The 14,232-nt window shown below is 46.7% G+C and overlaps 1 protein-coding gene across 1 annotated transcript in view; it reads left to right on the forward strand.

The window, feature by feature from the left end:
* kdrl (kinase insert domain receptor like) overlaps positions 1-14,232 on the forward strand; it is a 44,675-nt gene that overhangs the window by 4,744 nt on the left and 25,699 nt on the right. Inside the window, exons 2-10 of the mRNA XM_048231464.1 lie at positions 3,397-3,487; positions 5,487-5,677; positions 7,578-7,705; positions 9,011-9,173; positions 9,303-9,445; positions 10,142-10,310; positions 10,396-10,519; positions 10,670-10,839; positions 12,218-12,374. Of these exons, the coding sequence (XP_048087421.1) occupies positions 3,397-3,487; positions 5,487-5,677; positions 7,578-7,705; positions 9,011-9,173; positions 9,303-9,445; positions 10,142-10,310; positions 10,396-10,519; positions 10,670-10,839; positions 12,218-12,374 (1,336 nt within the window). The remainder of the gene's footprint in view (positions 1-3,396; positions 3,488-5,486; positions 5,678-7,577; positions 7,706-9,010; positions 9,174-9,302; positions 9,446-10,141; positions 10,311-10,395; positions 10,520-10,669; positions 10,840-12,217; positions 12,375-14,232) is intronic.

The following is a 14,232-nucleotide window of genomic DNA, read 5'->3' on the forward strand; positions in this document are numbered from 1 at the left end:
TGTCCTTCAGGAAGCATGGGCAGTCCAGCAGATGACTGTTCTCACCAGACGAGGGAATTCCGCGCATTATGCTCGGCCTCTGTTGGGGGGTTGTGAGTGGGGGTTTCCTCGGGAATCTGAAGCATACAGCCGTAATCCACTGTGCTCAACACCCTGTTGTGGTGTGAGGTTGCACAACAGCGGCCCGCAGGCCTGTAGTACGGCACATACGCGAGTCAGAGCCTCCTCGCCGCAGGACATCTCCTGACCTCAGCAAGTTTCTGTAGGGCCCAGGGGACCCGTGAAACGGCACAAACCGCAAGATAGCTGGCTGATGAAGTGTTGTGCATGACACAGAGATGCCTATTTATACTTCTTATTCTAAAAATCCCCTCATGGTCACAGCGAACAAGTACAAATTAATGGCATGATTAAATGAAACCATAAGGGGAGTAGACTGAAGTCTGTTTAGCTAGGGTTCCTGCTGTAGAAAGCAGAGTGGTGTAATGTCACTGTTTCCATTTCCATGTGTCTGTCTTTTACCACAAACAAATGGTAGATGGATCCAAAGAGGGTTCAAGACACGAGCATGTTAGGCTGGAAGTGTGTGTGTGGGTAGCAATGGCTGTGATTTTCTTTTCCCCAGCCATTTCTTAGTCCTAGAAAGATAGATAGATAGATAGATAGAAAGATAGATAGATAGATAGATAGATAGATAGATAGATAGATACTTAGTTAATCCCCAAGGGGACATTCAAGAGACTGGATGCACACCATCTAACTCTCTACTGGAGCTCTGGCAAGTGGGGCTTGGCAGCGGCTCAGGCTAAATATGGCAACCCACGCAGGGCAGCATGCTCCTCCACGCTTGGCCTTTTGTTTGAAGGGCCCTTAATGAGAAGCAGGTTCGGAACCTCTCTGAACAGCACATTTCTGGCATTTCTCAGACGTTCGGCGGGAAGAATGCCGCGCACAGCTGTTCGAGCAGAAGAACAGCGGCTGGCTCAGGTCAGCAGTGGGCAGTCGCTCGGAGCAGGGGCGGGAGGTGGCGCGGGGGACCGGGGGTGGGCATGCGGGGGTCAGAGAGACAGAGGCTGGGGGTGTTTACGAGAGAGGAGGCTCTTTTAAAGTGGACTGCTGGGGGCCCCGGCTTAAGCGGCCAGCTGTGAGAGCCCGCTGCATCTCGGACGATGTTCCCATCACCATCGTGTATGTGTGTGTGTGTGTGTGTGGACGATGTTCCCATCACCATCGTGTGTGTGTGTGTGTGTGTGTGTGTGTGTGTGTGTGTGTGTGTGGACAATGTTCCCATCACCCTCATGTGAATGTGTGTGTGTGTGGACGATGTTCCCATCACCATCGTGTGTGTGTGTGTGTGTGTGTGTGTGTGTGGACAATGTTCCCATCACCCTCATGTGTGTGTGTGTGTGTGTGTGTGTGTGTGTGTGTGTGTGTGTGTGTGTGTGTGGACAATGTTCCCATCACCCTCATGTGTGTGTGGAGCTGGCAGGCTTGCGTGACAGTGAGGGAGAAACAAAGTGAGGGAAAAGAGGGGGATGTGGAAATAGAGGAGAAGACATATCTGCCCCAGTGTGCTAGGGATGGATGTTATTCCAGCCGATAGGTTGGATTCAAACGGCTGTAGCTCTATTGAAATCAGGTGTCATGGTATACCACTCTAGGTCTATATTCCTGCAGTGTCTTGAATGAAATCACTAAATCACAAACTGACTTCATGACACAGAAAACATTTGTACATCATGTCAGATGATTTCTTATTCTACTGAAATCTATCTCATAATTTGGACGCTTCTAAATGTGATTCTAAAGTCTAAAAACAAATTAGATCTAGAAAAAGCAACCCAACAGTCTGTGAAAGGGTTTCCATGCAGAGCTAGAACAGCATCTGCTGCCCTGGACAACCTTGTACAGTTTAACAATGATACCAGAATGTACAGGAAGTTGGTGTAAAGTGCAAGTGTTGGCATGATTCATTCTCAGAGTACAGCTGTGGCTCTACGATACAATATTGTATAATTCTGTGGAATGTTTGCGTGTGTAAGAGAGAAAGAGAGAGAGAGAGAGAGAGGAAGAGAGAAAGGGAGAGGGTTGGATAGACGGGTACAGAAAAGAGGAAGAGAGAGAAACTCGTGAGCCAGTGACAGTTTATGAAATGGTTTTGTGGGTGCGGGCTGTTGCCAGCGTGGAAATGAACTGTGTGTAATCTCATTGTCTTCCTCTGCTGTACCATTCCCTGTGGACACCCCACTTGAAATAGCCAAATTGTAATAAACTCATTTGCTTGGCAACACAACAACCAGCCCACACAAAGCGAGTAGCTACACAAGGCGACATGGGACAGCAGTGAAAAGACGGAAATGACTTATGAGATGACTGTCACGCCGCCTGGGTGGGGGGGGCACAGCGCTTCCTCTGCCGAGTGCCACTGGTTGTCCCTTTCAACAGCTGGAACAGCTGTCCAGTACACAGATTCTCCTGGCCAGCAATGTTTCGCTCTCAGCACAACAGAGTAATAATAGCAGATAATGGCCCAGCAAGGTCAATGGTGGATAGAGTGGAGGATTAGCCAAAACACAGAGTGTGGCGTTACATAAGTGACCTGAAGAGAGGGGTCCTTAGAGCTTAGATTGACTGATTGATCTTAAGGAAGTGCTGGAGGACATGTTGGAGGCTCATCTGGGTCTGCCCAGTTCTCCCCGGTTTTGACCACACATGTGTAGACAGAGGTGACCTCTCTGGTGCAGAGGCACAGCTGCACCCCTGGCCTCCTTACACACACACACACACACACATACACACACACACACACACACACACACAGTGCACAGACTCAAACACACGCAAAAACACACACATTCCTGCCACCAGTCTACACAAAGTCCAGGCAAAGACTGGACTGAGCTGGATCACACCTCTCCACATGGGACCGGAAAGGCACTTGCATAACCTTCAGAATGAGACCAGAACCAAGTGGAATAAGCCCTGACTGGACTCATATGAGGGGCGGGGGTCCACTGCTATCTCACAGGTGCCTTTTAGCAGCACAAATAAGCACAGGGCTTAGACCTCTAATGTTGGCTTCAGATTTGCAAGACATCACTGCCAGTCAGTGTTTGTGTGTGTAGATGTCATCACCGAGGGTAGTTTTCACGTCCTGTGCTTCTGGACTTGTGTCCAGCTTTACTGCTTTGAGGTTCCTGCCAAGTGCTTGTAATGAGCGGCTGTGTGGGAACATGCAAGTCTGTGTGCTTCACACAGCAGATGGAGGGGCCTAGTGAGCCCAGCAGGCCGAGCGCTGCACTGTGCTGAATGGATGCTGTGTGGAGCGGCGCTGCCATGGGAGGGGGCTCTGTGCCGGTGCTGGTGTCTGACTGGCCTGTCCATTGTTCTCCGCAGGGCTGGTGGAGGGGGTGCGGGAGCTGCATCTGACGTCAGGAAACCATCAGCATGTACATCATGTGGGAGACTCCCTCACACTCGTCTGCAGGTAAGCCACACCGCACACACCTGTGTACAACCATTCAGCATCATACACACTCGGCCAAACAAGCAGTCCCACACTGGTGTACTCACAAATGCAGTCACTATAATCACATACAGACACACACACACACACACACACACACACACACACACACACACACACACACACACATAGCACACATGTAGGTGTGGATGAGAAAACGAGCAAACACTCTTTATTTATTTTATTACTCACAATTTTTGGGGGTCTTTTATATCATCTCAATTACCGTCAACATCTGCAGTGACGGCACATCTCCAGATTCCACTTCGGTTCTCATGGAAGACTTAGTACTGATTCATTGCTCTTGTGAATCACTGCCGTGACTGGCTGCTCTCCCAACCAAACGACATATTCCCTCCCCGAGAGATGCTGGACTGGCGGCTCATCTCCGTGGCAGGTTGGAGAGGCACCATTACGCTATCAGGGCAGCAATTACTCTCTGCTTTCCCTATCTGGGTCCTTACAATAACAACAGGCCTGGGATGCTGCTGCGATAGACAGACAGGCCTGTTGCTCATGCAGAGAAATGGGGCTTTACGGAGGCCATAAGCTCATTAGCCCACAAAGACTCAGTGACAGCAGCCAGCCCCAGATTCGGTGTGGTCCCCCAATTTATCAGCCAGTTCCAATTACTGAAAGGTGAGGTGAGGGGTGGACCACCGAGGGAAACATACACATTCGTCAAGAATCGAGAGAGCTTTGCATCATTCTGCAGCCACGCTAGGAATGCAAACCCCAGTGGGCTTTATCTAATGCGACGCTTCCCTACAAGGCCATGTGCTGAACACTGCACAACACTGCACTGCACTGGTGCCGCGTGCGTTCCCGGCCCATGAGGAGAGTTTGAAGTTGCGTGACCCACTGGGCGGAGAGGCCGAGATGTCGGTATGCGAGACATGTTTGAACGCTCCTCTGGGATCTTGTTCACGGGACCCCGAAAGCAGCACGTTGTTTGGAAATGTGTGTTATGCGAACACATCACCCCAGACGATACTTGTTTCCCATGTGAAAGCCGCAGTTATCAGATGTCGTTAGATTAACAAAGCTGCCTTCAAACACTTGAAAATAAACAGAATGCTAGAAGGCTGCTGCTGTGCTGTGGTAGTGTGGGTGGGTGGCTCGCCATCACTGCCGGCCATAAGAATGCATTATCTGCCACTTCTACATTAACGCTTTCCATGAATCACAACCACAAGTGTTTCTGCCATTTTGTGAGAAGTTCTCATATGACAGAGTCCCTGCTAGGATGTTTCTTTGAAGAGGGTACAGGTCCTCTCCATCATTGTGTTCATGAGGCGGAGAAGTAGTGCAAGGTCATTTATGGTCTCCCGTATGACACTTTTCTATCTGTTTATATTTTCCATTGCCATACGCCATTGCTTTGGTTTCATTCTTGGTACTTCATGTTCCTCCAAGTAAAATTACATTTGGAAGTGATTTTGCCTGTGGTTTGCCAAATCAGCAGTTTGACTTCTGTCCGTTTGGATCCAGTCATAGTACCAGATATCTTGCTGGGATTTTGGAACATGTGAAACACCACACAAAACAGCAACAGTCTTTCAATCCTGAATTCAGACTCATTTCTCCTTTGCAATAGAATAGAAGAGAAAAGAGATGTGTTTGCCTGCAAATGTGTGAATGAGAAGGAGACTAAAAGAAGAGATGAATCAGAGATCCATGTAAAGGTCCAGAGTAAGGGCCCTATCTAAAACTGACCATGCTGTTACCGCTGAAGGTCAGCTGCATCATCTCCTGTTTCTGGTGTGGCACAGTGGAGGGGTGCAGGTATTGCAGAGGTGAAATACACTAGACATGAGCACTTTTGGTTTGTATCTCAACATGTCTGTTGCAACTGTCATCAAAGACCCTTTGTTCATTCTGTTTTAGTGTACTGTAGCTTTTCATTGTGAGCTTTGTAAGTCGGAAGCAGCACAGAGTTATATTGAACTGTCTCCTGCAGGGGTTCACGGAGGCTGAACTGGACCCTCCCCGGCAGAGACCTGCTCTCTGAGGGAGTCCGTGTGGAAGACTGCTCCCAGAGGAAGCAGCACTGCAAGAGGCTGCTCCTGCACAACCTCACATACAATGACACTGGCTATTATGAATGCAGTTCACCCAGACACGCAAAATCCATTTATGTGTTTGTCGAAGGTAAGACAAAACCCCTCAAAAAACAGTTTAGCAACATAATGTAAAAGTCCATCACCACCTTAGCAAGCCGGCTTCCTGGCTCCGTCTTTCTTAGTGTTTTTGTTGTGTTTCTCTGTGATTGCATCAGTTCTTGCTTTACCTCTGTTCTGATAAGCACTGTTTTCTTTCGTATTGTTGGGGTTGTCTTATCCCCTTAGTATCTGTATGTTACACAAGGCCTTTGTTTAAAGGCTCTCACAGGAAACATGCTAAATGGCCCAACACCAAAAGTACAGTTTAAGTCTAAATGACGCCAAGAAACTCTTTGGGGGCATGTTAAGAGCCAGAGAAACGACACGCTCATTGAGCATTCTGATGTCTTTGTATGTGATACCAGAGCTGGAATAAACCCAGGGGAAGACAGAGTGAGAAAGAGTGAGAGAGAAAGAGAGAGAAAAAGAGAGAGATAAAGAGAGGAGAGAGGCCACACAAATGAATGAGCGGCTCCACTGCACACCTCAGTGAGGCTCCAAAAAGCCATTTATCCCCAATAGCAGACAAGGGCGGTTTAAAAAAGAAGCACAAGTGTGTGGAGGGCTGGGGCTCGTCGGCCAAAAGTAACTCGGTCGTGCCCATATGGGAAGCCGTGGAGAGGAAGGCGCTCGTGTGGGGCCAGGCTCCTTCTGGACGCTGGAAGCGGAGTGTGATTGCATCGGAAGCCCTGGTCATTGGCTATTATTTCCTGCTTCAGCTTCTGTTTTTCCAGTCATCCGGCAGTGCCTCAAATGACAGCACCTTACAAGCCAAGCCTTTCCATAGCAAGTCAACGACTATACAGTTAGTGGGAACATCAGTCCACATAGATTGACACTCATCGTTCCTTCCTCAGAGATAAGCTGATGACAGATTGTGTCACTCTATGAATAGCTTGAAAATCAACACCCCTTTAGATCAATAAATATCCCGATGATGAGATCAGCAGAGAGGACATTGGTCGTGTTATTTCACGTAGTCCAAATACCAGGGAGATATGGGTACGGCTCGAGCGCCTTACTGGGGGCCTAAGGGACCCTCCTGCTTCCTTGGACTTTGCCCCAGACAGCGCTCCTCTGCAGCTAAGCGCTAGCCTCCTGCCTGTGCCTGTGAGCCGCAGGCCACCAGCATCTCCTGCACTACGCTCAGCCATGTCTACCGTTTATTACAGACAATCAGCCATGTTTGTTTTTAGAGTTGCCTTCCCGACATCACGCCATAATATTTGACAAATTTGCGCTCATTTTACAGGAGAAACATTGTGCTTAGCTCACACCAGCGTGTTTGTTTAACCACACAAGTCCCACAGCGTGCCTCCGCAGTTGTGGGCAGTCAGCGCAACGTCTGGCCGGCTTCGCTTCGGGATGACAGTGACTTAATAGCTCCATCACCAGTCTGTTTCTTTATCTAGCGCCCTATGAGGCAAACAGGGGGGGAGCTGTTTGGAGAAGAGGCCAATTTCAATTTGTCGGGGAGATTTGATTTCACTCCTGGGTGGGAGGGAGGGCCCAGACTGGACCTTGGATTCCGAGTTCAGTCCTCACGTTGGGAGGAGTAAACACGCAGTAGACGAGCTGTCACGAGAGGAGCCGCACTGGAACTGTTTGGAGCTAAACGCAGGCGTACGTGCAGCTTGCGCCGTGAGGACAGTTCAGTAATAATGCAGAATCTGACAAGCAATTTGGTTTCAATTGAACCTGTCCGACTGGCTGGTGGTCAAAAGCTTTTTTTTCTCTGAAAAGAATGAAAGAAAGTCTGTAACACTTCCAGAGAAACACAAGGAATAGCAATACTATAATACTATAGGCTGTGTCCCTGAGGTCTGTTTCTTCTTATTGTAACTACACATGTCTGGAAATCCATTTCATATACTCTATCCTTTTGACAGATCACGCTCAACCTTTCATGGAACCCTTCATAAACAGTCCACAGGTGCTGTTCTCCTACAGACATGACAAGTCTGTCCTAATACCCTGCAGAACAACATCACCTGACTTTAATGTCACCCTGGAGACTGTAAGTTTAAATTATGATATCTAAATAGTTGGAACCATCAGATACTTCTTTAGACCCAAGAAATTGTAATTAGTTTAATTGAATTATTTATTTATTTTTAATTTAAAGGTGCTTTATGTAAGAATGACCACCAGGGTTTAAAACGGGTAATTCAGTCCAAAATCAAAACCTTTAAGAGCATTAAGTAGGCTAATGTGGCAATCCAAAGGTTGAAATGCTACTAGCTGTGTGATTGGTAAATTGGCGGAGGGTGGTGCAGCAGGAATATCTGAGGTCAACAGGTTGACCAGTGATGTGATAAAGAGAGAGGTGCCAAAACAGGAGGTTTGTCAGTGAAGCCGTCAATGGGTGTGGGAGGATTTGTTTGAAACACGGCAGTGACAAAAAAAGTGCCTGGGAGCGTGGGCGTCTCTGGGTTTCTCACACCCTTGAAAGCTCTCACTCCGGAGGGGAAAGGAGAGGGACAGTGGCAGAGAACAGGGAGGCTCAGGAGGCAAGGGGAGTCATCCTGTCTACTTCCTGTAAAAGACAGGAAGCCGGTTGTAGACACTAGTCTTCCCAGAATAGAGCCATCTGGTCTATATTTAATACACCCTGTTTTGCAAACCACGTCCAGGAAATGCAGGTAAAAAAAAAAAACATTTGAGATAAACAGCGTGCCTCTCAGGGGGGTTAACGAGGTTAATAGATACTTAATGAAGATAAATTAGTTTTGTTCTTGGAAAAATCTGGCCACAGCAGAACACACAGAAGAACACAGGTTGTAATGCAGCCTACTGTTCCTGTTTACTGTAGGCCTACATGTGCATGGTTTTATATACGTAATGCAGGGGGAACAGAGAGGTCCTTCACTGATGCTACACAATGGTGTAAAGGCTGCACTATGAGCAACAAGTAGTAATTTACAGAGCCTGTGGCCATGCAGCCATCCCATGCTGCCATACAGTTGATGTATAGCTGAGTCTGACAATGGCTTGCTATGGACAAACATGTCTTAGTCCGATGGCACAGATAGTTGTGTGACCTTCCTGCATGAGGGAGATCTATGGTATTCTCACTTCCTGCATCCTTCCTTCCTCCCTCTCCAGCCTAACACTTGGCTCTAGAACAAACAAGAGAAGAAGTGGAGTAAAAACAAGAGAAGCTACATAGTTTTTCTATGTATAGGCAGGCAGGCAATAGACATGTCTTAAGTGTTTAAAACGTGTTTAATGTCTTAAAGGGTTTAAAAACAAGCATTATTTTAATGGTATCATTTTTAGATCATTGTTAGAGATTTTTATTTTTACCACTCTTTCTGCTTAGGCCCCACCTATCTCAGAAGATCTCAAAACAAAGGTGAAATGGGATCCTAAGGAAGGTTTTACTCTTCCGTACAAAACCATGTGGGACTCCTATTTTATGCTGACATGCTCAACCACTGTCAGTGGCAGGACATACACGTCCAAGTACATTATTCAAAGATTAAGTAAGTGCCTTGGTTATTATTGCTTGAAACACAAAAACAAAATCAAATCAAATCAAATAATTTAAAATAGTCTGTCAAATGTAGTGAAATAATATGTCTGATATGTCTGAGCTTTTTCTTCACTTCTAGCTAAAGTACTGAAGAATGTGAAGATCATCCGCCCACATCGTGATGAACCTGTGGAGCGTCTAGTCGGGGAGAAACTAGTCCTTAATTGCTCAGGAGAGACCAAGTCGTCTGGCAGAATCATATTTAAATGGCAACACCCCAATGTAAGAATGAACTCAGCTCTAACTGTACTAACAACACCATGGCCTTAATGAATCCTGAGAGCAACCATTCACACACATCCCTGAACAAACAAACATGTCAGTGGAAAGTTTCCCCTGATCTGTATCTCAGTGTTCAATGTAGACCAGGTATAATCCGTTCTCTCAGATCTTCTTCCTCCATCCAGCTCATCCTCCCACCTGCTCGTCTGGTTACCATGGGGTCTAGAGCTTTCAGTCACTCAGCCCCCCACCTCTGGAACTCTTTGCCCCACTGCATTCAACACTCCACGTCCATAACCACTTTCAAATCTCACCTCAATTTCTCAATTTTTTTCTCCCTTTCTTTCTTTTGCTCTTTTTTTTAATTAATTAATTTATTTTTATTAATAGTATTATCTTGTTATTTTATTGCTTGTTTTCTCTGATTGCTTGTTTAATAGATTGAATGTTTTATTGTTGATTTTGTAAGGTGACCTTGAGTGTACAGAAAGGCGCCCATAAATAAAATGCATTATTATTATTATTATTATTATAAACTAGTGTTGATTGGTGAAAAGCCATTTGCGTTTTTTAGGCTCTTGTTTTTCAAATAGTAGAAAATAATAGAAACATAGTGAGAAGTTTATAATCAAATATGATATAGCTGTGTGTGTTATGGCCCTTGTGGTCACCCCTCTGTCTTGTTTCTATCTCTAGGGTACTCTTATGTCTGGCAAAAACTTCGGACCCGAAGGCTATGAAACCAATCGCATAATGACTAGTGTACTCACTTTACCCAGCATAACAATGCAGGACACGGGGAATTACACGTGCATCGCCGAGGTTGAGAACCAAAAGAACAGCACGGCAGAGGTCATCGTCTACAGTAAGGACTCGCTGAGAGACACCTCCGTCTAGCTTGCACTTGTTGCATTTTTCCTGTTTCGTTCATCTTGTTTTTTTTTCTGCAGAGCATCCATTTTTGAAACTGGAACACCAAGGTCCTCAAACCAATACAGTTCAGGAATTTAACAAAGTGATGTTTGAACCTTTTGTCCATACTTATCCAAAACCCAAAGAAGTTGAAGTGATTTGGTAAGCTATAAGCATTACTCATCTTGTCAGACACTTGTATGTGCATTTACACAACATCATGTTAGCTTACCCAAGCTGATGTATATCATGCAAGACAGGGCTGATTTTGCTCAGTGCAGATTGTCAGTATTGAGTGTGAAATGTGTGCAGGTATAAGAATAATGTGCGCATCCCGAAGAATGCCACATGCTATCATATGTCGCGCCGCAAGCTCATCATCAAAGAAGTGAAGTGGGAACACACGGGGCTCTACACCGTGGAGGTGAAGAACGCAGCCAGCGGCCTGACCCGCAGTCTCAACTACAGCCTGGTGGTGGAGGGTACGTACAGCAGGGCTGACCGACGCATGTTTCTCCCTGAATGCAGGCAGATGAATCAGCGTTCTTCCACAGCATTCCTGCAGCATTGTGGGCCATGCTGCCCCGGCTGCAGGTACAATGTCTGGAGGAATGAGAGGAATTTCTCGGGGTTGTTGTTCTCAGAGCGAGACTGACATAGCCACTGCATCTGGAGCTGGTTAGCGGTCTCTTTGAAAGGGGTTTGGGGGTTGGGGGTATGTGGCTTTGAAGCTGAACTGCATGCAACATTCAGCCTCATCTTTGCTCACTCTGACCTGACTCTCCTTTTATACCATTCATCCGTTTAGCATGCATCTTAGCACCTTATCCACCATGCTTTATAGGCCATATGGACAATTGGACTAAGTGACACTGACAGATCATGAGATGGCGTCTTTAGCAACACGCTGGTGGCCACCGAGCTCCAGAGAGCACTGACGTCGCTGCGCTGGCATGTTGTAGCGTTAGCATGATTTCACACAGAGATCCAGAGGAGGAGAGATAGAACACTTGGTAATGATGTGGACAGTGTTTTTCTCACAAACACTAGAGGGGAAAGAAAAGCTGTGTCGTTCATCTTCTTCCTCGTACCCCAGCACAGTTTCCAGGAATTGCGCCCTGATGCCAGACTAGAGAGATGTCTCCCCTTCCACTTCATATAAAATCGTTTATGGTTGTTCACTGTCCTGCTCTGCACAACACATTATTATAGGCCTGACAAAAACACACACACACACAACTTGGAGTTACAAACAATGGAAACAGATTTCAAAGATCCCTGGGAGCAATTAGGGAACTATTTTAAACATCACATTCATCAAGCGTTTGAAGTCAGGCTATTGCTCTGGCTGTCCATGCTTGCTTCTCTTTCACCCCCTACAGTGTGTGTGAACTAAACGCAGCACAGAGTGGTGATGAGAAAGAGAGACAGATATAAGCAAATAAAAGAGAGCAGAAGTGGGAGAAAGGGGCTGGGGGGCAGGCTGTGAGAGAAGCCAGATCTGGGAGCAGTGCGAGCTGGTAGGTCACCCAGTTGGTGCAGAAAGATGAGGTGATAGGAACCTCCTCTCAGAAATGGCTGCAGTTCTGCACCTCATCAGCCTGCTTCTCCTCACTCACCCCACCTGCCTGGGAGGAGCGTCCACTTTCACGTGCAGAACCCTGACCACTGCACTGCTAAAGCCCCCTTAGAGCAGCCCTACGCAAAGCATTTGTGTCATTAAAAACAGTGGAAATGACACTCAACCTGGAAATATGCTCATTAGCCGCAGAGGTGTACTGGCCTTAAACCCCCCCCCCCCACCCCCCACCTGTGTGTGTGTGTGTGTAACCCCCCTCACCTGGGTCTGTGTGTCTTTAGTGAAGCCGGTGATTCTTGAGGAGGGCGTGATGACCAAGGAGCCGCGCTCCATCACCCTAGGCCAGCTTCAGCACCTCACCTGCACTGCATTTGGCTATCCCATGCCAGAGGTCACCTGGTTCTGGCAGCCCTGCGACCCCAATCCAGACTTTCAAGAGTAAGAATAACATCTTCCTGCTCTTTTCATTCACACACATATTTGGTTTGTCAGAGAACATTGGTAATTTGAATTGAGATATCGCACAACATGATACGATTTCATGCTATTTAATTTTCATTTTAAATTCTCTTAATCTTGATTTAGCATCCCCCTGTGGACCTTTGGTAAGGGTCCATAAATTATCATGCAGAATGGGGGTAATTGACTTAATCTGCATGGACTGGCGCTTGATCTCAGACCAGAGTAACTGAGCTTCCACTGAGGAATTCATAAATAAATAAGAATCAACCAGTCAATCTGACCTGAGTTCAGCCGGTCAAACGCCTACCATGGCTCATTAAAACAGAACAGAGAGTAAGCCCTGATCCCAAGTTGAACTCATGTTGTTTCAATTTTTTACAGTGTTTTTTAAAGTCTAGTTTATAGTTGTAAGCAGCATATGGGTTTGTACATTTGCTTAAAATGCACATGGATGCTCTTGTATCTGACACATCTCAGGTATATTGCAGTGGAGGCTTTTGGACCATATTGAATATGATTCATATTTCTTGAAGTAGGGGTCCAGCTTCTCAAATATCTCAACACCCATGTCTATAAAGGATCTTAAATAGACAGGCTCCTTTGCATTGATCATGTGGATGGAAAAAGGCTCCATTAATCTCAGACACCACATGCTTTCACCAAGAGGCCCTATGTAAATGTTGGCCTCTTACTGAACCTCCAGGAAAAAAAAAACATTTAAATTTCCATAGAGCCCCATCAGAACTGCTACAGCAGGAGTCCTTTGAGCCGCTAGGATCAGCCAAACAATAGACCATTACCAAAGGGTTATCTCTGCAGCAAACAGCTACAAAAACAAGATTTGGATGGCGTACAATGAGGAACTAAATTATGTTACTCGTCGGGTGGTGCAACTTGACAAGGGCTCCTGTTAATTGCAAGTAATTATTTGTCAAAGAGCTTGGTTGGCCAAATTTGTGACAGAAATAACAGAAGGTCAATGAAGCCAAAGTGCTTCTCTCTGCAGCATTAAAGATAATCAGAGCTGGCAATAGCAACCGCCTCTCATAAATGCACATGCTGAAACAGCCTGTTCTTCAACAGCTAATGAGAGAAGAGCATTTGTCAGGCCATTCACCATTGCCTGATGAACGACAATAAATCACTGTTGAAAATCCAAACTGCACAAGTTCCATGAAGTCCATTTGTCAGCCAACTGACCACTAGTGTCATGAGAAGTGATTTTTGTATGATCACAGTGGGGGTGATTGGGAGGGGGAGGTTGGCGGAGAGAGCGTGTTGCTCTTGATCAGTGAGCGGAGAAGTTATCAGTCGTCCCTTGTTGACCCGCCAAGGTCTGCAGATCAGCCTTATCTGCCCTGGCCAGAGAGTGGGGGAGCTTCCTGTGAGCGCTGACGCATTGCTCTGCCCTTCCTGTCACGCTGCCGTTTCCTCCTCGGCCTCTGTTCTCATTAGGGCCGATTGTTCCTCTCCTTAGAAAGACGCAAAGCAGAGCCTTTTGTTCCCGCGGAACGCCCAGGGGCCAAGGGATGCACCGTCTCATACGGAGCCGAGACGCGCGGTGTGACTCGCTCACGCGCCGCTCACAACCTCTCGAGTGCTGAAGGTCAGCCTCAAGGTCAACCTCGGAGATAAACATTTGTGAAAGGCAGTAGTGGATGAATGGCTTCTTCCTGGCATGTTGTGCATGGTTTTCCTGAGAAGAAGGCAGTCATCACAGCCAAAGGCCAAAATTCCTGCCACTGCCATGACAACGCACCTTGGCATTTCCGTGTGTACATCCTGCCTGAATGTTTAGGGAATGCAACTTCCCTTCAATTAATTTCTGAGGAAA

The sequence above is a fragment of the Alosa alosa genome, chromosome 21 (genome assembly GCF_017589495.1).
Source record: "Alosa alosa isolate M-15738 ecotype Scorff River chromosome 21, AALO_Geno_1.1, whole genome shotgun sequence".
Classification (NCBI taxonomy): domain Eukaryota; kingdom Metazoa; phylum Chordata; class Actinopteri; order Clupeiformes; family Clupeidae; genus Alosa; species Alosa alosa.